The sequence below is a fragment of the Malaya genurostris genome, chromosome 1 (genome assembly GCF_030247185.1).
Source record: "Malaya genurostris strain Urasoe2022 chromosome 1, Malgen_1.1, whole genome shotgun sequence".
Classification (NCBI taxonomy): Eukaryota; Metazoa; Arthropoda; class Insecta; order Diptera; family Culicidae; genus Malaya; species Malaya genurostris.
The window spans coordinates 13,111,852-13,136,147 of NC_080570.1; the positions used below are offsets into that span (position 1 = coordinate 13,111,852).

Here is a 24,296-nt window from a genome sequence, read left to right on the forward strand (position 1 = left end):
CATCGCTGAACTCAACTGAAGCTCGGGGAAAGCTTTTCATGTCCATACCCTCAATCATCATTCGAGCTGTGATGTGAGTGCCTCGTACCGGTCACGGACAATCAAGTCGAAAGAGTGAGAGATGTAGTGACACTCACTGTCGATATAGAAGCGCTGTGCGTCAAGCAAGTGTAGGCCAGGGTTTATCAGTGTATTTGGTTGTAGTCTCGGATGATATCATGGAAATTGTTAAGCCTAGAGTGCCTATAACCAGAGTGACGACTTCTCATCCGTAATGTTGGCAACAATTCAAAACATTTCATTAGGGCATATTCAGTAGTGTTCTAGTTCTAGATACATAATTTATGCCAGTTACAAAATTTAAATCTGAATTTTATAACAAGAAAAACTGGCAGCCCCAGAAATGTTTTACTCGTGTTTCAAATATACAAAAAATAGAACGGCATCGTAGACCAGTTTCAAATTTGACAGAAGAACTGGTCGAATAAATAAAACTAGAACGGCTTGCTGGAGATACGTTTGTTCCAGTTTCTGCTCTATAATAGACCTTCCATATAGAACTTCTAGCTGCTGAATTTGCTCTTAGCTTTACATTGAATTAACAGGTCATTTGCTCGTTTGTAACTGGTAGCTGTCATTCCAATTGAACAGTTATCGTCACTCTGATTATAGTCAGTCTAGTTAAGCCTACCAGCCATTTTGTTCGGCAAAAGTCTAGGAACAATGCAACAATCGTTTCCGGCAGAGAAACGTTTGCCTAGCGGTCATTAATGGTTCTGTTTCTGCCAGATACTTGCCATACAAGACTGACAGAACCGTTTTGAATCGGTTTAACATTTTTAGTGCCTTGGTTTTATTTTTTCAAAAAAAAAAAAATACATTTGAAGGGCAATAAGTTATTCATTTAGGGGTTAGCCAAATCGACGACACGACCTGCCACTCGTCTATCAAAACTGTATCGCAAATTTAAGTACCCCTCAGTAACTCGTAATGTCAAAACGAAATCACTAATAAAAATGTTGAAACTGGCAACACAAGTTGATAAATTATTGATTTTTTATAACAGCTACCATGGTTACTATTTATTGAAGGCATGTAGAATGTAAATAAATGTGGAGTGATTTGATTAATGTTACATGGAATTATCCGAAATATTTCCGCTCGTCCAAAGTTGGTTTTTTATCTGTGGGTGCCAGCAAGCATTCTTGGAATTGGTAGCGTATTCTCGTTACAGTTGAAAACTGGAAAATACTTCCAGCGACAATCATTATTATCACGTGCGACGTGGGATATAAGATCACAGACTAACAGACAGGACACTCAAATTAGATTCTTCAATCATTTTAACGGTCATTTCGAATATTCCTTTATTTGGGACGGTACTCACATGTGTCATGATGGCGCCACGCTACCCTATCAAAAACATCCTGTCTGTCATCTAGACTGTGTTTATTTTTTCATTTACCAACAGAGTTGCCATACATACAGAATTACCTATAATGTATTGATTTGTCTACGTCCATGCGAATTTCATGCAGGATACAGATTTAATACATATTGCCAAAACTATATACATAATTGTGCCTACTTCTCATCCTCCAACGGAATACAAAATCGAACCCGTTTTGTTACAATATTTACTTGCTTCTGGTGTGCCGCCACTTAATTTCGGGTGAAAACTACCAACACAATGAAAAATTGTCTTGATGAATAACGTTGAGTCAAATAAATGGTTATCTTCGCGAAAAAGTTAAATGTAGATAATAATCCAATAATTTATTGTGTCGATTCATTCTCAAATATGTTGATGAAATCAGGCATCCCTGCAAGCAGCTGATCGGTGTTGACAAACGAGGGGAAACCAACTAGTAAAAAAACTTGTACATAACACAAGGGGTGTACAGATAGTAAATAGTTCGCGCAGTACAATATAGGTGGAACTAGTGCATCACGAAAAATTATTTTTAAAAGAATTTACTCATACTGTCATGTCTGTTAGTCTGTTATAAGATGTCGCAAGTACCGCGCTTTGTTCGTGTAGTGATGCACTAGTAGCGACGTTATGGATTGACCAATGAACGTGATAAAAACGATTATCGCTGCTGGCGCTTTCCAGATCTCAACTGCAGTGACAATAGTTATTGTACTGTTGCAGAGATATCCCAGCACTTGGTCGGGTCAAAGATCATGTAGAAAACGGTACTATTCTCAATAGTATTCAATGAATAGTATGGTCAGATTAATAGTGATACATTTAATCTGAACATGAGTGTAAATTTTGGTATAAATTTACCTTGTAACTAACGAGTGAATATACATTCCCACTTTCATATTTATTAGTAGTTTTACAAAAACTGTGAATATTTTTGGCAAGATGATACTAGTAGAAAACTAATTATTTTATGTTAAGTACTGAAACGAAAGAATACATTTTATTATGTGTTTAAAGGGTAATTAACAGTGTTAGGAAAATGGCCATTGTTGCACAATGCTAAAGCTACGCTTTGCTCGTCCAATTTCTCTTTGCAATTTTTCAGATGCAATTTCTTTCTTTCGACCTGATCGATAATTTATGCATTGAATCGGTTTCGCTTCGTCGTTGTGCAGCCTTTAGAATGACAAACAAAATAATGAAATGTAGTGATGATTTTTCGTTGTACCCGTGACCTTAGAATATTTCATTTTGTGAGGGAGATCCAGCTTTCAGCTTAGTAAGTGAACTTTTCGGTACCTCAGGACCGGTCAGCAATAGTACTTTTTCAACGTCGAAAAATCAGTTGTTGTAAAAATCCGCAAATTGTACTGATCGATTGATTTCTAATCCTGAAAGCTATTTTTTCCCAAGAACAAGTTACTGGTGCGACTGTTGTAGCATTCGTGCAATAAACTCGTGGTCGGTTGATATACATCTCTCGCCAAGATTCGAATGGAGAACCTTCCAGATTCGCCACGTTGTTTCTACCGATTAAAAATTAGTTGTACTTTTTATTCAACTTTAGTCCAATCAGACTTAACATACCTGATACAAAGCCTTTCCCATATTCCGTGATCTCTTTTGCAGACTATTTGTTTATTTAGTCTGGGGTCCCTTGGTAACTAGCTCATAGCAACTTAAACCAAAGATAAACTCAAGATTACAATGTCCCATACGATTCATTGAAAAATGTTGAGTCAGTAATCGTGAACCAGTTGGTTCAGTAATAATGTAATTTTATTGACCCTCCGTTAATAAGCGTCGTATAGTTCCGACAAAATGCCATGGAAACAATATATGTTAGGAAGGAATCAAACATATGTTTACATTCAGCTCATAATGATTTCTTGCCACAACTGACTTTAATGCTTCATAGGATGAGGCAATAACAAACTAAATAAATTCTACACAATGGTTCTAAGTAGTTTTTACTTTCTTATTGCAAGAATCACTGGATATAAGGCAAAATTATTTAATTTCGTTCATACTGTAGGTTCATATTTTTCCAAACATAAACAATCATTATCATAGCTACGACGCATCTAGTGATCAGACGCTTGTTGTTTTGCTTCAAAAGATTGAAACTGACAGTGAACCGAGTTCATCGAGGGGTCCTATTCAAATGATACATAAGAAATCGCAGACTACTCCATCTTGAGTTTATCTTTGCTTAAACAGTGTTGCACGATAAATTTATTTTCACCGTTATCAAGGGGTCGCTAAATTTTTGGTAACTGGTGGTAAATCGTCAACGGACAAATTTAATGGTAATTTTTCTTCGGAGTGTCTGGTCGTGTCGTCGGCCAAATTTTGTGCTAGGGCAAATAACCGTTTTTATTATTTTTACGTTTCGTCTTTGACTCATCAGTGCAGAGCAGTTCAAATTGAACTGCTTAGTGCTAAACTCGGCAGTTCAATTTGAACCGCTAAGCAGACGTAAAGTTTCTGCTACTTACAGAACACTTTTTGTTTTGCAACGAAGTGCAATGTCTTTTCTGACGTGTCGGACGAAAACGTGTTTTCGACTATTTCTGGCCGATGCAGGTTTGGTCATTTAGGGGTTAGCCAAATTTTGTGCTAGAACACATAACCGTTTTTATTATTTTTACGTTTCGTCTTTGACTCATCAGTGCAGAGCAGTTCAAATTGAACTGCTTAGTGCTAAACTCGGCAGTTCAATTTGAACCGCTAAGCAGACATAAAGATTTGATGCATCATTTTACGATTTTCTATAAATATTGCTTCAATATACTGCGATGCGTCACTAAAACATTCGTAATTGATCAATAACGATCAGATCTAACGAAGAAAACCGATAGTTGTGTTCGCATGTCATTGTTTCCATGCCAATTTGTTTTCCACGTCAGTTACTGATCAAATTTAGAACCAGCACAAGGCTCTTCGTCTTAACATATCATATCATACACTTTATCGGCAAGAAACAGTGCTTTTCTCCTTAGCATTAAGATCACTTGTTATGCGTTCAACAGAAAAAAATTTGTAACAACAAATACATTCTTGACATTCGTCAAGATTAAGGAATGTATACATTTACGCTATAGTTCTGCTCTTTTACAAAAATCTAATTCGGTATGCAATCAAAATAATTGCAAATTTATACTGCGTCGTACTTTTAACATTATCGATAGCTCACCAAAAATAAAATTCATTTTTAGCCTTGAAATAGTAACTTGACTCGACATTATTCGACTCGTCTTTTGCACTTCCTTCTTGTTTCGTTTTGCTTTTCAGTCTCTCGATATCCTCCAACTGATTTTTCTTCGTTGCTAACACTGAAATTCCCACCTGATATTCGAAATGATACCGTAATATTTGGTCATCGATTTATTCTCATGGTCCGGGGCAGTTGCATTTGTTGTGCCACGGGTCACACTCGCGACGACTTTAGTTATTTTATTTCTTATACCCCGGCTAATAATTTTTCTCTTTGTCAAATATCACCCTTCGGCGATCAAACTTCAAATTTTGCTTGGTCAAATATTTCCCTAACTACTCTACAAAATTGACAACTTATATGTGAAAAATAAAACAAAATTCTGAAAATAATTAAAGCCAATCAGTTGTGAGACACACCACATCATCCTTTTTTTTTTTAAAAATATTAGCACAGACTAACAGACATGACAGTATGAGTAATTTCTTATAAAAATAATTTTTCGTGATGCACTAGTTCCACCTATATTGTACTGCGCGAACTATTTACTATCTGTACACCCCTTGTGTTATGTAAAAGTTTTTTTTTACTAGTATGTTTCCCCTCGTTTGTCAACACCGATCAGCTGCTTGCAGGGTTGCCTGATTTCATCAAAATTTTTGAAAATAAATCGTCACAATAAATTATTGGATTATGTTGATAATATATTTAACTTTTTCGCGATGTTAGAAGGTAACCATTTATTTGACTCAACGTTGTTCATCTAGCCTATTTTTTATTGTGTTGGTAGTTTTCACCCGAAATTAAGTGGCGGCAGACCAGAAGCAAGTAAATATTGTAACAAAGCGGGTTCGATTTTGTATCGCGTTGGAGAATGAGAAGTAGACAAAATTATGTATATAGTTTTGGCAATATGTATTAAATCTGTATCCTGCATGAAATTCACATGGACGTATACAAATCAAAACATTACAGGTAATTCTGTATGAATGGCAACTCTGTTGGTAAATGAAAAAAATAAACAGTCTAGATGACAGACAGGATGTTTTTGATAGGGTTACGTGGCGCCATCATGACACATGTGAGTACTGTCCCAAATAAAGGAATATTCAAAATGACCGTTAAAATGATTGAAGAATCTAATTTGAGTGTCCTGTCTGTTAGTCTGTGATATTAGTTCCTGAATTTGTTACACTCTTTGGCGATTTTTATGAAATAAATTTTTGATCAAATAAAAGAATACTTATTAATTATGCAAAACAATGGTTTCATAGTTGAAAACTATCGACGCTACTAAACAACAGTGCGTTGGCTGCTATTAAACATGATTTTTGCTGCCAATTTTGTGAAAGACACTTGCCATATTGACATTCAAAATGGCTACAAATTTTTCTCATTCACTTTATCTGCAAGAAACAGGGCTTTTCTCCTTTGCATTAAAGACTCGTCATGCGTTCAACAGAAAACACGAGAATCACCAGATTCACGTATTACTATCTACACCTATTTTAGCAGTAACACATACATTCTTGACATTAATCAAAAATTAGGAATGTGTACATTTATGCAATCAGCTCAATCATTTGAACGAACGACTAAAACTGTTTTAGTGTTCGATATTTTCAAAAAAAGAAGTATGGAAAACCAGCACAATATTCAGTGCCTCAGAATAATTACGAAAATTATCACTATTGCTTAGTTCTAATCTCGTTACTTGGATAGGACAGAAATTTCAGAAGAGTTGACTGAATTCGTAAGCAAAATATTAAGAATATACAAATCCAGCCAACTCATCTGCGATTCTCGCACTGCCCAAGTGGTGAGCAAAGAACTAATGTAGCGTTTACATTATTGCTCACACTTAGATTTTTTCCCTGAATCTCTAAACTTTGTCGAGATTTGAACAGCCGAGTACTCGACAATTATCTCGGCAAACATGAAAACAACTGAAATTATCGGTATTTGTTTATTTGAAAAATAATTTGTATTTACCGAGATTTTCGGTTTCTGGAAGATTATGAATTACACGGATGTTTGTCGCTTTTAGAAAGAAGTTACCGTAATTATCGGATGCATGCGAAATATTAACATTCTATCAGTTATTAAACATTTCAGTTGAAACTCATTTTCACAGATTTATTGATTTCAACATTATGTAGGCGGTAGAACTGACCGGCGCGGAAATGTAAAAAAAAACAATATATGAAGAAAATACTGTAAAGCATTTACACAGAAAAACAGATGCACTTACATATCATTTCCAGTAAGAAAACCAATCAGAATTGTATAGTGTATTCAGTCAAGCTGATGCATTATACTCAATAGGTTCTTTCGATGTATTAACGTGTGATTTATCTGCAACATTTCTCGAAAACAGAAAATTATTGCATTTTAAGCACAGACTAACAGACAGGACACTCAAACTGGATTCTTTAATCATTTTAACGGTCATTTCGAATATTCCTTCAGTTGGGATAGTACTAACATATGTCATGATGGCACCACGTTATCCTATCAAAAACATCCTGGCTGTCATCTAGACTGTGTTTATTTTTTTCATTTATAAACAAAGTTTCCATTCTTACAGAATTACCTGTAATGTATTGATTTGTATACGTCCATGCGAATTTCATGCAGGATACAGATTTAATACTTATTACCAAAACTAAATACATAATTGTGCCTACTTCTCAACCTCCAACGCAATATAAAATCGAGCCCGTTTTGTTACAATATTTACTTGCTTCTTGTCTGCCGCTACCTAATTCCGGGTGAAAATTACCAACATAATCAAAAATAGTCTAGAGGAACAACGTTGAGAAAAATAAACGGTTACCTTCCAACATCGCTAAAAAAGTTAAATATATTATCAACGTAATATAATAATTTACTGTGACGATTTATTTCCAAATATTATGATGAAATCAGGCATCCCTGCAAGCAGCTGATCGGTGTTGACAAACGAGAGGGAACCAACTAGTAAAAAACTTTTACATAACACAAGGGGTGTACCGATAGTAAATAGTTCGCGTAGTACAATATAGGTGGAACTAGTGCATCACGAAAAATTATTTTTATAAGAATTTACTCACACTGTCATGTCTGTTAGTTTGTGACATTAACATTCTATTAGTTATTAAATATTTCAGTTAAAACTAGTTATCACAGATTTTTTGATTTCAACATTATGTTGGCGGCCATATATAAAGAAAATACTGTAAAGCATTTACACAGAAAAACAGATTCACTTTCATATCATTTTCAGTAAGAAAACCAATTTGGAAGAATCCAGTAAGGAAAACAATCAGAATTGTATACTGTATTCAGTCAAGCTGATGTATTATACTTAATAGGTTCTTTCGATGTATTAACGTGTGATTTATCTGCAACATTTCTCGGAAACAGAAAACTATTGCATTTTAAGTTCTGTTTTAAAATTTTTTCACATCGATTCAGAATCACATTGATGTTGTTACATTTTTTGCTGTGTACATTAAATGACAGCTTTTCCACCTCTAATAGTACGTCATGATTGCCAGCGAACCGTCGGCATACCTTCTTCACAGTTTGACGGAGCAAAACCGATTTCAGTTTAGATCACATCCAAAGCTCAAGATAGTGACGTTCGGGAGTTCCAGTCTCAGTTCGGGTGTTTAATCGTCAAATGTAAGCAGTTGCGTGCGGTGGTACTGATTGCTACGTGACCATAGATTTTTTCCGTGAAGCCTCTGTCCGTAGTTTTTGGACCCGTAAATCCGTTTCCATATAGATGAAGTGCTGAGTGTGTCGTCGACCAAGCTACATACGGGATATACAAGAGTTCGAAAGACCAGTCCAGAAGTCCGAATCTCCACTCCCCCTCAGTGTCCGTGTCAAGAAAGTAGTTGGGTGGCAGTGTTCGTATATTTGTGTATGTGCGCGTGTGCGCGCACTCGTTTATGCAATATTATTTATTCTGCCTGCTGTAAACTGCCCATTGCGGCTGGCAAATGATCGTTGGTTCGTTCTTTCTCTGCACAGGAGACGAAATCTAGCAGCAGACCAGACCGATTGCTGCGCCTGGTATTTTCGTGGACGGCTGTGCTGTTAAAAATGTGTTCCAAGCAACAGTGATGAAGGTGCCGCGGAAGTTGGAAGGAATCAGGCGACAATAATAATAATCACAAAGCTGGGGGGTTGACTTGGTAGAAGACTGCAGAAAGATTCCAGTACCGTACATCGGTTGTAAGCGGGATTACGCCACCAGCGTTCACACGAAGAAGAAAAAAACGGTTGTCTTCATATCAATAATAAACATTATTGATGCATTTGAAGGGGTTCTAATTGGTGGATGTACGACAGAAGCTGGGGAAGATCCGGGTGTTTGGAAGAAGAATCTTGTTTTTTTTGCCGGTGTTGACTATGTTCAATTATTATCATTAGACCGTGATTGAATCAAGTGTCAAGTCTAGTACGGTGTGAAATAGTTTAGTCAACCAGAGAAAAAAAAAACGAATTTGCTGATCGAAATGAGCGGAAGTGGAAACACGGGGCCATCTGCCAACGTTAGTGCCGTTTCGACACCGATCAATACCGGAACACGGCCTGATTCAGCTCCGGCTTTTGGATCATCAACAATTTCACAGGCCTCAACTCCACCGCATAGCTCTGCCGGAGGCAAGTTTCTGGGTAAGCCAGTTATATTTTTGTAGTGATAGTTGTCCAGTTTAAAGTAGATTTCCTATTGCAAACCAACCCATTTTTTGTTTTAACAATATTATTTTCTATGTTTGATGTTGTCCCGTTAATGGCATGAAAAATCCTTCAATTGGTACTTTCAACTGTAGCAAAGCTTGAGATGGTTATCTTAGTAATTTCTAGAAATCGACCAATCGGTTTCTAGAAATCGTCTAGAAATCGTCCAATCGCGTACTTACAATTGCTTTCTAGAAATCTTCCAATCGCTTTCTAGAAATCGTCCAATCGCGTACTTACAATTGCCGTTTGCCGTAGTTCAATCCATTGGACGGTTATCCGTGATAAGCAGTCGTTTTGACTTTCACCCTCGTTTTGTTTCCTTCCTTCCTTCCGGCATCGATAACAGCTAATAACCCTTTCTCTGGTCCCCCAGAGCACGGTTGTTGTGCAATAGTTTGCCTCCATCTTGCGCCTCATCGCCGTAATAAGCACTATCAATCTTCTCACGGGCCCGAACTGGCCGAGAGAAACGAACGAAATAGAAAAAAAAAAATAAAACCGGCTCAGCATGAAATGCTTTAACTCGTCTCACACCACACAGCTAGTTAACCCTTGGGCGTCCAATTTCAAACGTACTATTTTGAACTAGAGATTTTTGATTAATTCATCGAAATACTGCTAGTGAAACATTCGTCTACTTTTATTTATTATGCTTAATTGGCGGCTCCGTTCTGGTGCGAATGTGGGTTGGATTATTACGGCTACGGCCCCTTCCGTTGAATGAATGCGGTGGTAAGCACAAAGTCCGTACTCCACATACGGGACTAATGAACCTTATATCGATGCTGGTCGGCTTTAGATTGCTCAGTAGAGTTGGCCTTGTGTCACCCGCACTGTTGGTTAAAAAGAGCTATTCGGCTCAAAAGGCTACTAATAAATAACGTAACGTAATTATCCCAAACGTAGTCCCGCCAAATCTGATGATTTTCGATTTCATTACAAAGTTCTACCAGGAACTCGCAGGTGAAACAGCACTCCAATTAATACGGTGCCATCAATTATTCTCTCCGTGGACCGAGCGAGCGAGTGAGCGAGCCAACAACACCAAAACAAAGCAAGGTGTGCTCCGTCGCCGTCACTTTTCATTTGTTTTCCATTTATTATTCATACACGCGACACGTTCGTTCGATGGGTTGTGCGACACCGACGCTTAAATTGCTCTGTTCCGGCCGAGTTCGACCGAGCCCCGGACCCGGCGATCTGGTCTGGTTAGTTGTGAATAGTGTGTATTAGTTTCGCCAATTAAATATAGCATGGAGTGCGGAGTGGGTAGTTCGTGTGCGCGGAAATTAGACTAGACTAGAATTTGATGTATCAACCAAAAAGCTATGGGTTCACGACCGCTAGTGACTTTGAAAATGCCCTGCGAAACTATGAAGACAGTCAATCGAATTGTCAATTCGATGACGTCTTCAAAACGATCGTGATTCGGTAAATATTTAAGAAAGTAAAAACAAGAAAATTTATCACCTATTGACAGCCCAGCTCAAATGCAATAAGTTCTCTAGAAAATTACTAATTTGGCAAGCGATTTGTAGTTATGAAGAAATGAAAGTTCAGTACTCGTTAAAAATGATGTTATGAACTCGAAACGGTACCGGGAAGAAAAATCACCTACTGCCTCGCTGTTAAGGAAAATAAACTATTTAATTTTACTATATTAAAAAAGACACCAGACATCGATACTAGATTTTCGGTGTGCTTTTTGCTACCTTCTTCAGCGTATCAATTCTAAGTCTGTTGAATATTAGGTGATTTCACTAACTGTGAACAGTGATGTTATTTTTGACCTCATGCCGTTCATAAAACTTTACAGAGTCTTTGTAAAGTTTTGACCACTTTTGGCTAGCTGTCACTTCAATCGAGAGACACTTCAATGGTACCGTAACTACAAGAGAGAGAGAGAGAGAGAGAGATAATTATTACCGAAAGGATCTCAAACCATTAGATTGATAAAAAAATATTGAACAATTGTTAAACCGAAACACGAATAGTGATTCGGAATTCTTCAGAATATGTTACAATGTGAAAAATGACCGAAATTAGTCATTTCATCGAAATAAAAAGAAAATAAACTGTTGATTTTTTTTCCAGAAAGCTCCGCAGAAAATCTATTTTGGCTACTCAACTGTTTTACAGAACAATCACTCATTAACAAGTCGGGTTTTCAATTTTAACAACAACAACGAAACATAGTTTATTTAGATACTCGAAAAATCACATCAACCAAAAACTTGCTTCACAGAACCGGAATAAAAAATCGATTTTTTCCTATATGGTCTTCGTTCAGCGCATCTACTGTCCATGTAAATCGCTAGTGGCCTACGAAAGCCAACCGGTTATCTGACATAGTTGTTAACAAACCGTTCACTAATACATACTTTGCAAGAGGGGAAAAACGCTAACATATCTAAAATTAAAGACAATGAAATTCTTCCACAGAAGAGAATGCAAGCAGCATCCATACTTTTACAGAAAACGGCAAATATAAAACACAGTTATCGCCTGAAATATCAACCGCAACCGAATTTACCTCCACCTAAAGCTGTCATCTTAACAAATAAAAAATCCTGTTCTTATCTGTAATGCCATAAATAGATTATTATATATTTTGGTGAAAGCTCCAACCAACGGTCAATTTTTATATTAGTAAAATTCAGTAGAACTTTGTGATTTTTTGTGTATGTGAAAGAAAACTTCTCTGATCTGTAACACAGAATCTGTGTTACGGAAAAGATAGAACAAATATGTGGTTTATATAAAATTTATGGTGGAAGGCATAGCGCTCACCCGAGTTCATAAGCTGTTAGAGTACACCAAATTCTTTTTTTCACGGTTTAAAAAAAAACGGATCTAAAAAAAAAATTCCAGATTACATCTGATCCCGATGTTTCGTGGATTTCTAAAACATTTGACATCAAAAAAATTTTTTTTCTCAAAATTCTCCCAGAGTAAATTTTTTAATTTTTTTTCTGAGATTACACCAGATCTGGACGTTTCATGCCTTTATAAGACATTTGGCAGAAAAAAAATTCTTCAGTTTTGCAGTTTTTTTCTATGCGGATTTTCGAAGTTACGAAGTTACCTTCAAAGTCCCAAAGATTTTTTTCCAAAAAATTTTTCTTTAGATTTCAACGTTTGGCATCAAACCAAATTTTTCAATTTCGGAATTCTCTAAAATTTTCCGTTGATTTTTAAAAAAAAAATTTGTTTGCATTTCTGAGACATTTGACATTAAAAAAAATTTCGAGTCCCCAGATTCGATTATTAAAAAAAAATTCTGAGACATTTTGCATTTAAAAAGTCTTCAATTTTGCGGTTTATTTTTTTACACGGAATTCCGAAGTTACGCGGTTTCAAAGCTTCAAACAATTTTTTTGTTTTAGATTACACCATATCTCAACGTTTCATGCATTTCCAAGACATTTGGAATCATAACCCAAATTTCCGATTTCGGAATTCTCAAAATTTGTCCGTTGATTTTTTCAAATTTTTTTTTTGAATTTCCAAAGTTACGCTGTTTTTTTTGTGCCGTTTTTTTAACGCGGTACGTATCGCCCGCGTAAAAAGAGACCTCAGTGTATGAAGACGTGTCAAAAAAAAAATGATTTAAAATTCAGATTTGACGGTATTTTCCCGAAATTTGAATAAAATTTTAAAAAATAAGCATTTCTAAAGTTCTATGTTTATTGATAAAAATAAAAAAAAAACAATATTGTGAATAGTTAATCTCAGTTATTTACACGACGAGAAAAGTTATTTTTTCTAAAAAAATTTTTTTTTCTTGTTGCTTACTGATTAAAATTGTTCAGATTGTAATATTACTACAACTCAAACCGAACATTTCAAAAGCATGGAAGCAACTTTTTTCCGATCGCCGTTATCAATTTCGCTCACATGATACGAGGATTGATAAGAGAGAGAGAGATACAATATTTATGGTTTACTTGCTTTACGGAAGGACGTTGACCCATCCATCGGGTTGTTGTTATTATTTTTAATGTTATTTTATTTTACCTCGGTTTTAACCATTAATGGTCATTCGCCGGGGGAACATTGGGTTGTTTCATAGGTGTCGCGTTGATGTTTGAACGGATTCATGATTTATATTTCGTTGTGTTTTGTAACAATTTATATTTCCGTAATTAACTTCAACTAATTTTGTGTAAAGAAAACTTTTGACTGTTGCATAAAGCGAAGCTGAAGCCAATCGTCGAATCACCGTCAGAAAAATTACTGAGAATCTAAATATATCGATTCAAATGTTAGCAATAGTTTCGTACCAAAATACCAATTTCGCGGCGATACCGATACCAACCAGTATCGCATTGACATTGCCCAGGAGCTGTTGGATTCTGTCCGTGACGACCTAAAATTGCTCCAGAGAGTCATAGCTGGTGACGAATCATGGGATTCGAAATAGTCGGAATTGTCAACATAGCAGGGGTCATGAATATAACGCCACCAAAAGATACGTGGTCTGCTAAAATTCGAAATTCTGCTAAAATTCGAAAATTATTTTGGGTGAAATTTCGCTGTTGAAAAAAAATGGCTGAGTGCCGGGCATGCAGACTCCAGGCAAAAGAAAACCGAACGCGAGCGCACTTTGGAAATGTGTTTGGCCATGCCGGGTGGACTTTTAGTGTCAATAAGTAACCATTGAATCCATTGGACTATTTTTTTTTTGGTTCGATTATAGAGGTTCTAACCTTAAGGTCATTCGCCTCCTCGGGCCAGAAAAACTTTCTGACCCTATGTGCGGGGCTGGGAATCGAACCCAGGAGGGCTGCGTGAAAGGTATCGACTTATTCATCGCACTATACCCGTCCCCGAAATTGGACTATCATTTGTTCCCAAACCTCGAAAAGTGACTCGGGAATTCTCCGCTGTGGAATGTTTGGCAGACCTTCTCTGTACTGCTTTCTTTCTGGGATCAAAAACGTCTTAAATCACAGCAATAAGTGTATGGACCTAAACTGCTTAAGTCGCCTTAAGTAGAGTAAATTGAAAATAATAAGTATTCCGATAAGACAGATAGACAGCTTTCTCGTATAGAGGATTTTTTTCACCGTATGTCATTTATTTCAAACAACTTCACTCTTTGATTTTCCATAACGATAGAAAGAACTTTTAAAACGATTCCCTCTGCATTATCGATGTTTGCACGACCATATTTAAGGTGAAATGTAGCGGAATGCGAAAATCGCGTTTTTGATCAATTATTCAAAAACTAGACCGATTTTCGAAAAACCAAAAACACTTAAGTTTTCGAAATCAAATTTATCATAACTAAGAATTCTTAGAATTTTGAAATTTTGCTTTGCCGAGCCGTAATTGGTTTTTGAAATGTATAAACGGTTACTGTTCCGTTCCATGGGGATGATTTTGGAACTGAAAGGTAGTGTTTGTAGCAGAATTTCACAAAGAATCTGAAAATGCTACTCAAAATTATAAAATTTTAGCTAAAATAACCGAAATTTGAAAAAGTTTACATAAATTTTTCCGCATTTTTTTATTGCTTGCGCGTTGCTGTTTCGTATTGAGGTGGTGTGAGAAATGCACGGTGGGCACGGTGACATTATATCGTGAGCAAAAATTACATATAAAATAATGAAGCGAATTTATGCAGCATTGGGTTTTGTGTTGAAATAAAAACGAGTTGAATACAATAAAATGGGTATTGTAAGAAATCGTTTATTTTCTAAGTAACTGTCATTTATAATGCTAATAATGTCCAATTCTGTTGAGTTCAATGCATTGATGTTACTGAAGCAATAAAGCTTGGCTGTGTAATATCGTTTAACAGGTATTATTATTGATTGTACCAATTTTTATAGCAAAACTAAAACTTCATCATTGACAAGCTACTGAATGAAATGAATACAAGCCAAGTATTATCGTTCATTAACCTGATATACAAACAAAGTGATAAACATTGAGGGTCAGCTTCGAGCCAGTCAGCATGGAAAACTTAATGAATCATTGGTTTTTCAATTATTATAAATACAATGATCCAACGCTTGATTTTCCTTTCAAAATCGATTGAATAATAATGAACTACGAAATAACTTTATATTTAATTTCGTGCCCCAAATATGTGCTTGAGAAAAGATTCACTAAATAATTTTAACTGCATGTTAAGATGAACTATTAGTTATAATTGGAATGTATTCCAATAATGTAATCTAAGAAATTATTAAACTAATGATGATTTCTGGCATCGGAGGCCAGAGGACATTTGATCTTCGGTTCGTTATCGTAGAAATAGACATTTCTAGACTCATCATGCTATAATTCCGAAAGTCGTTTCCGAAAAAAAGGTCATGGTAGTTTATAATACTATAAAGTTTGTTTATTTCAATCTAAGTTTTCAAAACCCCAGCTAGTGATCTCCGAGAAAATGTAGTGGACTTATTATTGCACACACATGAGTCGACCTCTTTGGCTTGGTTTGAAATTTCTTCGGCTGTGTATATGAATATTTCATCATACCGGTTGCCCAAACTGCAGTAGCAGAAACCTAAGACAAGAACTGACAACTGGCTTCTTATTATTCATTACGTCCAGTCTTTTTTACAAACCAATATAACGAGAGGTAAGCCCACTGCGCTCAATCATTGAAAAAAGTTCTTGTTTCTATGTGTCCGTTTTTCTTGGTATGCTTTGTGCGACGGTTCGTTCAACTGAAGCGGATAAAATTTTGCGCGCATTTTATGACGCTACATTTCACCTTAAACTCAGTATACGAGAGTAAATAATGGTTGGTATTCTTGGCACTTGTATTTTTTTCCATTTCATCAACGCACAAAGCTCTTTTTTCTTCATTGTTCCTATTTTTTCTTCGCGTTTCACCTTCGGTTCATCAGTACCTAAAGCAGTTCAAATTGAACTGCCATTGCCACCTAGCAGTGCAATTTTAATCGATGAGAAGGGAAGTTTACACCACTATACAATGAAGTCTTTTTTTATGCGAGTTTACGTACCGCATAAAAAACCGCATAACTCTGAAAATTCACATAAAAAAGTCGCATAAAAAACGCATAAAAAGACCTTAGTGTATATCTTTTCTGATGGCTTGAACGAAAAACGACTGACGACAGACTGATTGTGAGCATTTAGGGGTTTTACGCACAAACTGGTTACTTTGTAACCAAAAACCCCTAAATGTTCACATTGTTACTAATTTTTAAAAATTACTGACTATCATGAAATTTTGACAGACGGCTGTCTCTTTTGAACTCTAGACAGATGTACAACTAGTGCCGCCATCTGTTTGTCAAACCGGACACTTATTGACCGACGCGTTATTGGACTACACTGCGTAAATTTAACCTTCCTATTTCAACAGACTTCGCAGTCGATTCATGGTGTACAGAACCATTGCATGAAGAATTGCACTAAGAATCCTACCAGGTCGAAGGTGGCTTGTAAGATCAGCGCTCTATGCATTGAAACGCCAACCCAAACCGTTTAAAAAATATCAAATTATGAAAGTATTTTAGGTTTTATGAACAGCAATATTTTTTACCTATTCTTAGGACAATCTGTAAACGATTTGGTAGATCGATTCGTCTGGATGAAATCCACCCTGTGTCAGCTACCTAAAGCTAAGTTTAGCTAAATATGACCCCCTTCTTCTCTACAGAGCCTTTGAGTTCTTTCATTAAATGTAGAATGCCTTTTTTTACTGGAATCATTCCCGACAGAGAACCGTGTTTCTAGTTCCAGATAGTGTGAATTTTTTATCCTCAGGTGCAAAATTCTTACCGAATCAAAAACTCTTATTATCAAAAGTTAGTATACATCTCTTGGGGATACCTTCCAGAGCTATGATCACGTAGAAGTTAGATATGGGCAAAACGATTCATTTGAAAGAACCGTTCAGTATTGCAGAGTTCTATTAAAAGAACTAGTTTTCGTGAGCCGTTCGTTCGTTCTCTTGTTTCGTGAATGACAATAAACGAGACACCGTTCGCTTCGGAGTCTCGAAAAAGATTGAGCGAGCAAAAAAAAAAAAGATCCCCGATTTTGAACTAAAGATCTACCGTTCTCAAAAAAAAAAGAACTATTGGTCATTCATTCTTTCAAAAGAACTAGTTCTTTTGAGCCGTTTGCGAACGAATTGCCCATCTCTAGTAGAAGTACACCTGTGAACCCATCCAAAGTTCATACTGTAGTACGCTGTGTTTCGCTGTCCATTGCATTTTATATCTATGTCACCATCAAACAGTCCTTGAAACAGGAACAGAGTGTCTGTTCATCGTTGTTGAAAACAAAAAAATACGATTTTTCGCCCTACATTCTGCACCACCCACTTGAGCTGTGCCACTACACCATCTCCAAGACCCTTCAACAAACTAAACAAGCGGTGCCCGGTATGACGTTTGCTCATTGTCTTCTTGGTTTCGTTTTTTTTTGTTTTGTGTTCACCCGACACTGGTGCGATGCTAAATTCCAACAACCACTTGCCGAATCATCGTCCATAACGAGCTACTAAATGAGCGTTTGCTGGAGGCACTAATTAAGAAACAGCAAATATATTATATATCAATATGCATCACTCTTGCGATTCACGAGGGACATCACAGTAAAGTGCGGTGGTAAAAAAGGTTACTAATACACTACAAATTTTTTAATGCACATATGACAGCCATGGATTCAGTACACTGAATCAAACAAACCCAAATATATGGAATATTTCTCGATATACACTGCACGAAGAAATAAGCTGTAAATACGGTTTAGAATTGCAATCTGATACTAACTCGGAAGAGAACACATTGTTATATAAAAATTCCCTATTTATATAAATGAGTGTGAAATGTAAACGCAGAACTAAACGAATTAATCTTAATGCTAATTCCAAAATTTTACCAACATTTCCGAATTAAGTATTGCAATTTCTTGATTTGAAAATTTAATCCATTTGTATTCAGGTTTACTGTGATAATGATTCCCGATTCCAGTCCAGTTTGTTCAGAGCATATCATTGAACAGCAGATATGTAATACTACGGTATATTATTGTTTGTAATGCTGTTGGCACTACTGGTATTGCTTTATGTCTTTAATTTACTGTTTATCCGTGAGACAAACAGGTCGAAATCATAGTAAGTTTACAGTTAACAAATCTTTTTTGCTTACACATTAATTCACTAGAAAGAAGAACGGCTGATTTTAATTACACAGTGCTGCCACTATGAACATTTATTACAAATGAAATTGAAGAAAGTGAAACATCCTCCGAAAATTTTCATTTTCATTGGTGATTAAGACGATAGGTCTTAAAGAACGTAATTCTACATTATTTATAGGCAATATTTACTTTCGTCAGAAAAACACATGAAAATGTTCACACCTCTATTTGGGCATCATGCTCAATTAGTTGTGACATTTCACTTCTGGGTGCACGATAAACGCAGACTATTAAATTTGACTGAACTAATAGCCTTGAGCGTCACGAGATGGTGTTACTGTGATGTCCTTTTCGATTTGTATTGAATTCGTTAAAGTGATATTGATATATAATATATTTGGAAACAGTCTGTGCTTAGTAGCGTTGCTTTGTTTTTTTTTGCTGCTTTGGGAACAGTTTTTTTGCGTTGCCCCTTCCAGGCAGCTAGGGAAATTGGTGTTAGTTGCAAACGGTTCGGGATCTGAAACAGGAAAATATTCAGATGTCACTCGAATAGAATTTTGGTAATGAGAATGGGAATATAAAAAAAATTACCAGTTCAATAGAGCAAGGCACCGAAGGCCATCGACCTCCAGATTATATTAGACAACCGGAGTGCATTTAGCTTCCTTTAGATGCAACCATTACAGCCCCACTGACCAGTTTGTTTGTTTGATGGGTTGATGATTTGCTCACATTGCAATCAGTGCGGGTTGTTGGTCGCTGACACATCACGGTCGCACACAAATAGTACTACACAAACTGCCGCTGCCACTGTGGTCACGCGACATGCGGAGGACGGATGCACCGTCCGTCGTCTGTGGTTTGGCTGGGCACTTCGTGTGTGCGTGTATGACTTTTTACGAGTTTGGACTTGACCTGTGCTGCTGCTGGCTTTCTGTTTGCGGCCTTTGCCGAGAGGCACTCACCCCTCTCGGGTCGATGAAAAAATGGTGGTTAATTGCTATTTATGTTCGTGATTTATGAAACAATGTTTAGTATTTTGCGTTTGTATAATAAAACTTTGATCGTGATTTTTTCGTCGCTTCGAATAATAATTCAGATCATTAAACTGTAGCCTAGTTATAACATTACCAAAAACAAATAATCACAGCACTCCGAACATTCGATTCGTGTTCCACATTCAGAGTAGTTTAGTTGCTAAAAGTATTTTTTCCGAATAAGAAAAGGTGCGGGTTCGACTCGATTTTCCTGTTTCTGTGGTATTTTTTTTTTCGCAAATTGTCATTTCGGCTGTTTCATTCATGAGCTATTCCCCGAACATCTAGCAAGTCGTCAAACTCCGATTTGCAGGAAACGTTGCACAATTTTAACTATCGTAAACATTTGTTCCGCTCGGATGGAGAAACCTACTCGATTTTTGGAAACTACTCAACCTAGCATAAAAATCTGTGTTATTTGAATCTTGTATTAATATCTTAAGAACAGCTACTTCCAGGAGAACAATTTCTGTGAGTAAATTTATTGATTTCTATTTGGAGAATCATATTCTAGTGCTTGAATTAGCATTGAATTTTTTCCTACACTCAAGTCTCTTGTTATGTGCTTTTTATACGGTTAAGTTAAGGGATAAACAGTTTCGGAAAATCATTTTCTTGTAGTTTCATATTTCAAAAATATTATCAAAATATGCAGTGTAAGTTACCAAAAATATTGTTTTGCTCACTTTCTGAGAAAAAAAAATTTACCGCGTTTTTCTGAAAACCAATTTTTTGAAGTCCGTGAACACAACCCTGCAAAATCTACTGAACCGATTCTTTTCATACTTGGAACATACTTTCTTGGTATAAAATGACCACAACAAATATTATGGAAATTTTCATGGAAAATGGGTTATTGTTCATGATATCAATCATTTCGCTCGTGAAATCATGACCCATTATTCATGATTTCATGATTTTTAATCATGGTACCGCCAATGGATTTTTATCCGTGCGGAATCGCATCTATAGGTCCTAACAGACAAAATCGAAAACTCAAAAGCCTAAATTGAATAGTTTTAAGTAAAGTAAAGTAAATTTAAAGTATCAAAGATTGGATTGTTTGAAGAATAATGCTGGCATCACTGAGTTGTACAAAATTTCTAAATTTTGGATTCAGATTAAATTTCACCATTTTAGTCCATTAAAATTTTCAAACGGAAAAGGTTCCAAGTTTTTTTTTAATTTTCGAAATGAGAATTTAAAAATTCTATGGATTCAATATGCATCAGGTCAGGTCGGGTCAGGTTCATTTCACCGAGCGCGTCACTTTTTCCCGATTTATTAATTTCAGTTGGTTTGACGTACAGTCGTCAAAACTAAGTTCAGTTTTTGCAATGACTGAGCGGAGAAGCCAAATGAATGAGAAACTCTAAAAAATTTTTTTTTAAGTCACGCTCAGAGACAAGACTCGAACCTGGGATCTTATACAATCCGTGCATACGCGTTTACCATTTCGCCACCCTAAGCCTTGTGATAGACACGATTTCATCACACGACTGGGTCTGGTTAGCGTACATCGAACATGGTCAAAATCCTAGCTGCCTCACGACCGGTTTTATGATGTGCCTTTACGTCAAACCAACTAAATTTAATAAATCGTTAAATGCAATTAAGCAATTTAATTTCCCCCTTACCAATCTGCTTATGGCAGGAAAATACATACTATCAAATAGCCTAGAGTCTATCGCTGACGATAGATAGGCAGCGACTGGCATAGTAAAGAAGGCAGCAAGTATTCTCCTACCCAGTGATTGAGCGAAAAAATAGGTATAAAGACTGTCCCAGAAAGTATGGACGCAACTAAAAACCGCTGCCATTTCGCAATGGTTCAGAATCTGTCAATTTTTATGGCTGCGTCCTGTTGTTTACACTCTTCTCTAACCACTTGTGCCGTTGTTTTTTCGTTTTCATTAGTTGGTTTCGAAATGCGTGGACTTTCAGCAGAACAACGTCGAAAATTTTTGTACAAATGGTGCACAGAACGCGGACTGTCACTGAGAAAGATAACAAAAATGGAAGGAGTAAGTGAAAAAGCCGTGCGAAATGCAATCAGGAAGTTCGGTGAGGATACCTTTGAGGATAAACCGAAAACGGGTCGAAAAACTCTCAGTTGGTTAAACGTATACTGAAGGCGTTCGAGCAAAAGAAGGAGGTTTCAGTTCGGGATGTGGCCAAAAAAGTGGGCACTTCGAAGTCAAATGTTCTTCGTGCTAAAGAACGTTTGAATCTTCGAACCCATAAGAAGCAGAAACAATCAAAACGTAGTCCGAAACAAGAAGCATCGATCAGGCCGAGGGTTCGAAAGCTGTACAATACGATTCTTGCTGGAAATTTGAACTGCATAATCATGGACGACGAAACCTACGTGAAACTCGATTACAAATCCTTGCCGGGATCACAATATTATACGGTGCGAGAAAGCCAAGTGTTAAACCAGTCCGAGACATCGATTGAAGTCGAAAAATTTGGTAAGAAAGCTATGATTTGGCAAGCAATTTATAGCTGCGGTAAGATTTCGAAACCCTTCATCACCACTGCGTCAATGAACAGTGAAATATACATCAAGGAATGTTTACAAAAACGACTTCTACCCATGATTCGAAGCCACAAGGATCCTGTTGTCTTCTGGCCAGATCTTGCTTCTTGCCACTACTCGAAATCAACGGTAGAATGGTATACTACCAAAAATGTCACTTTCGTCCCAAAAGACATGAATCCACCATATTGCACACAACTTCGACCAATTGAGGAATTTAGGGCATTAACGAAGGCACATCTTAGGAAACATGTCTCGGCAGCCGAAACCATTCAACAGTTCGAAAAAGATTGGAAAAAGTGTCAAAACTTGTCGCCAAGAAGTCTGTAAGGAATTTAATGAGGAACGTTCGCAGGAAGATGCGCCAGCTAGTCTACAATGGCTAAGTAGCAAATGTTGATAATAATATTCTGTTGTTGTAGTCTAATATTATCAGTATATCGATTAATATTTGAACATCTAACACTTGTGAATTATTTACAGCGAAATCAAAATGCGTCCATACTTTCTGGGACAGTCTTTAGAGCGAGAAGACTAGTGTTTGTTGTCTGATGAACAGTGAGGCGGTTAGGATTTAGACCATGTTCGATGCACGCTTTATCAAACCCAGTCGTGTGGTAGAGTTCTGTCTATCACAAGGCTTAGGGTGGCGAAATGGTAAACGCGTATGCACGTATTGCATACGAACGCAGCTTCGAGTCCTGTCTATGAGTGTATCTTTTTTCAAAAAAATCACCTATCCTGTGAGTTTCTCATTCATTTGTCTTCTCCAATATTGATTGGTTTCCACTCAGTCATTGCAAAAACCACAATCACTTTTTCGTTTCCCGACGAATTATTCGGATAAAGCATTTGAAATGACGGATAAAATAAAAACCCCGATTAAAGGGATCAGGGTCATTTCGTCGGAAGCCGGAAGCAGTGAGGTAAAATTGTAGTTTCAATCCAATAATATTAGATGAAAATGAAATTTGACTTTTACTGCCATTTCCAAATGGAACTCTCAGAATGCATCGGCCAGTTGAACAATCGTACAATCGTATTAGTCATTTGAAATTTTGCTTGCTCACTTTCAAGTGCCAAGTAGTCTAGCTGCTTCATTGCCTTCGCTGTTGGTAGTGAGCAAGTTCGAATGAATAGAATTACAAATGGAGTAAAATATTCAAAAAGAAAACTGAAGGAGGAAACTACTAATTTATGTGTATTCTGTAATTGATATTTCAGCTACCTGGTTTGTCTATCATCTATTATCTTGAACCAAATCGAATGTTTACTTGAACCTCATTTGAAGGTCGCTCTCACACTATTGAAAGAGATATTTTGTTACTTCAAGAGATCAGTTGACGGTGGTTAAACTGAGCATTGATTTGAAGAGAATCGATTGAAGAACTGAATGCTGCTGCCCTTCGGACCGTCAGCGAACGTGTGTGTCAGAGTGTGAAGTTTACTGCAGTCGAGAGACCGTCAGTGTATTTCACATTTGGTTTCAATTGAATCGAATGAAGTTTTAGTGCACTGGCCGGAAGAATCCTTTCGTCGAATTCTTCATTAGTCTTGATATCGTGATTTGGAATTGATTTGAAAATAATTCAATCGCATTTCTTTTGCCAACCAGTCGTTTTTTTCTTTTCTATCATTCGTCCGGTAAAGACATTTGAGATTAGTTGTAACTCGATTTCCACTTGGGCTAGGGTAACTTGAAGCTTACTAACGGGGTCAATCTCACACTAGTTTTTGAAACTTTCGAATCCATCCATATTGCAGTTGACTACTATGCTATGTGTTATTGTTTTATCGAATCGGTTATGGCGAACGAGTTTTACATGTAGAAATGTATTCTTATTTCAATGCATTTTTGAAACGTGAAAAAAATGTTTTACAAAATTACTAGTAAACTGGGAAGATTACGAGGAATCTGGGTGGTTAGAAAGTACACTTCAGTATCATTTCATTTCCATGTTTCGGATGTTTTTTATGCGAACTTTTAAAAGTTTGCGAATTTCAACAATAATGCGGTTTTCTTATTTCGTCTTAGAAATGCACGGAACGTCGAGCTCTAGTGTTATCTCGAAAATAAAATTTTAAGACGCTGCGCACAAAACCTTCCGAAATCCGTGTAAAGTGGATATATGATACCGGTCGTGAGGCGGCTAGGACTAATGAAATATTTTTCTGTGATGTCAAATGTTTCAGAAA

At 36.6% G+C, this 24,296-nt stretch overlaps 1 protein-coding gene across 4 annotated transcripts in view; it reads left to right on the forward strand.

Moving 5' to 3' along the window:
- Positions 1–8,268: 8,268 nt before the first annotated feature.
- Positions 8,269–24,296, forward strand: part of LOC131432944 (oxysterol-binding protein-related protein 8) — an 80,166-nt gene continuing 64,138 nt past the window's right edge. For 2 of the 4 annotated variants that reach the window (XM_058599553.1, XM_058599564.1), the window contains exon 1: positions 8,269–9,317. In XM_058599553.1, the coding sequence (XP_058455536.1) occupies positions 9,158–9,317 (160 nt within the window). In that variant the 5' untranslated portion in view covers positions 8,269–9,157. The remainder of the gene's footprint in view (positions 9,318–24,296) is intronic. The other 2 variants (XM_058599576.1, XM_058599587.1) reach the window with 2 other exon arrangements.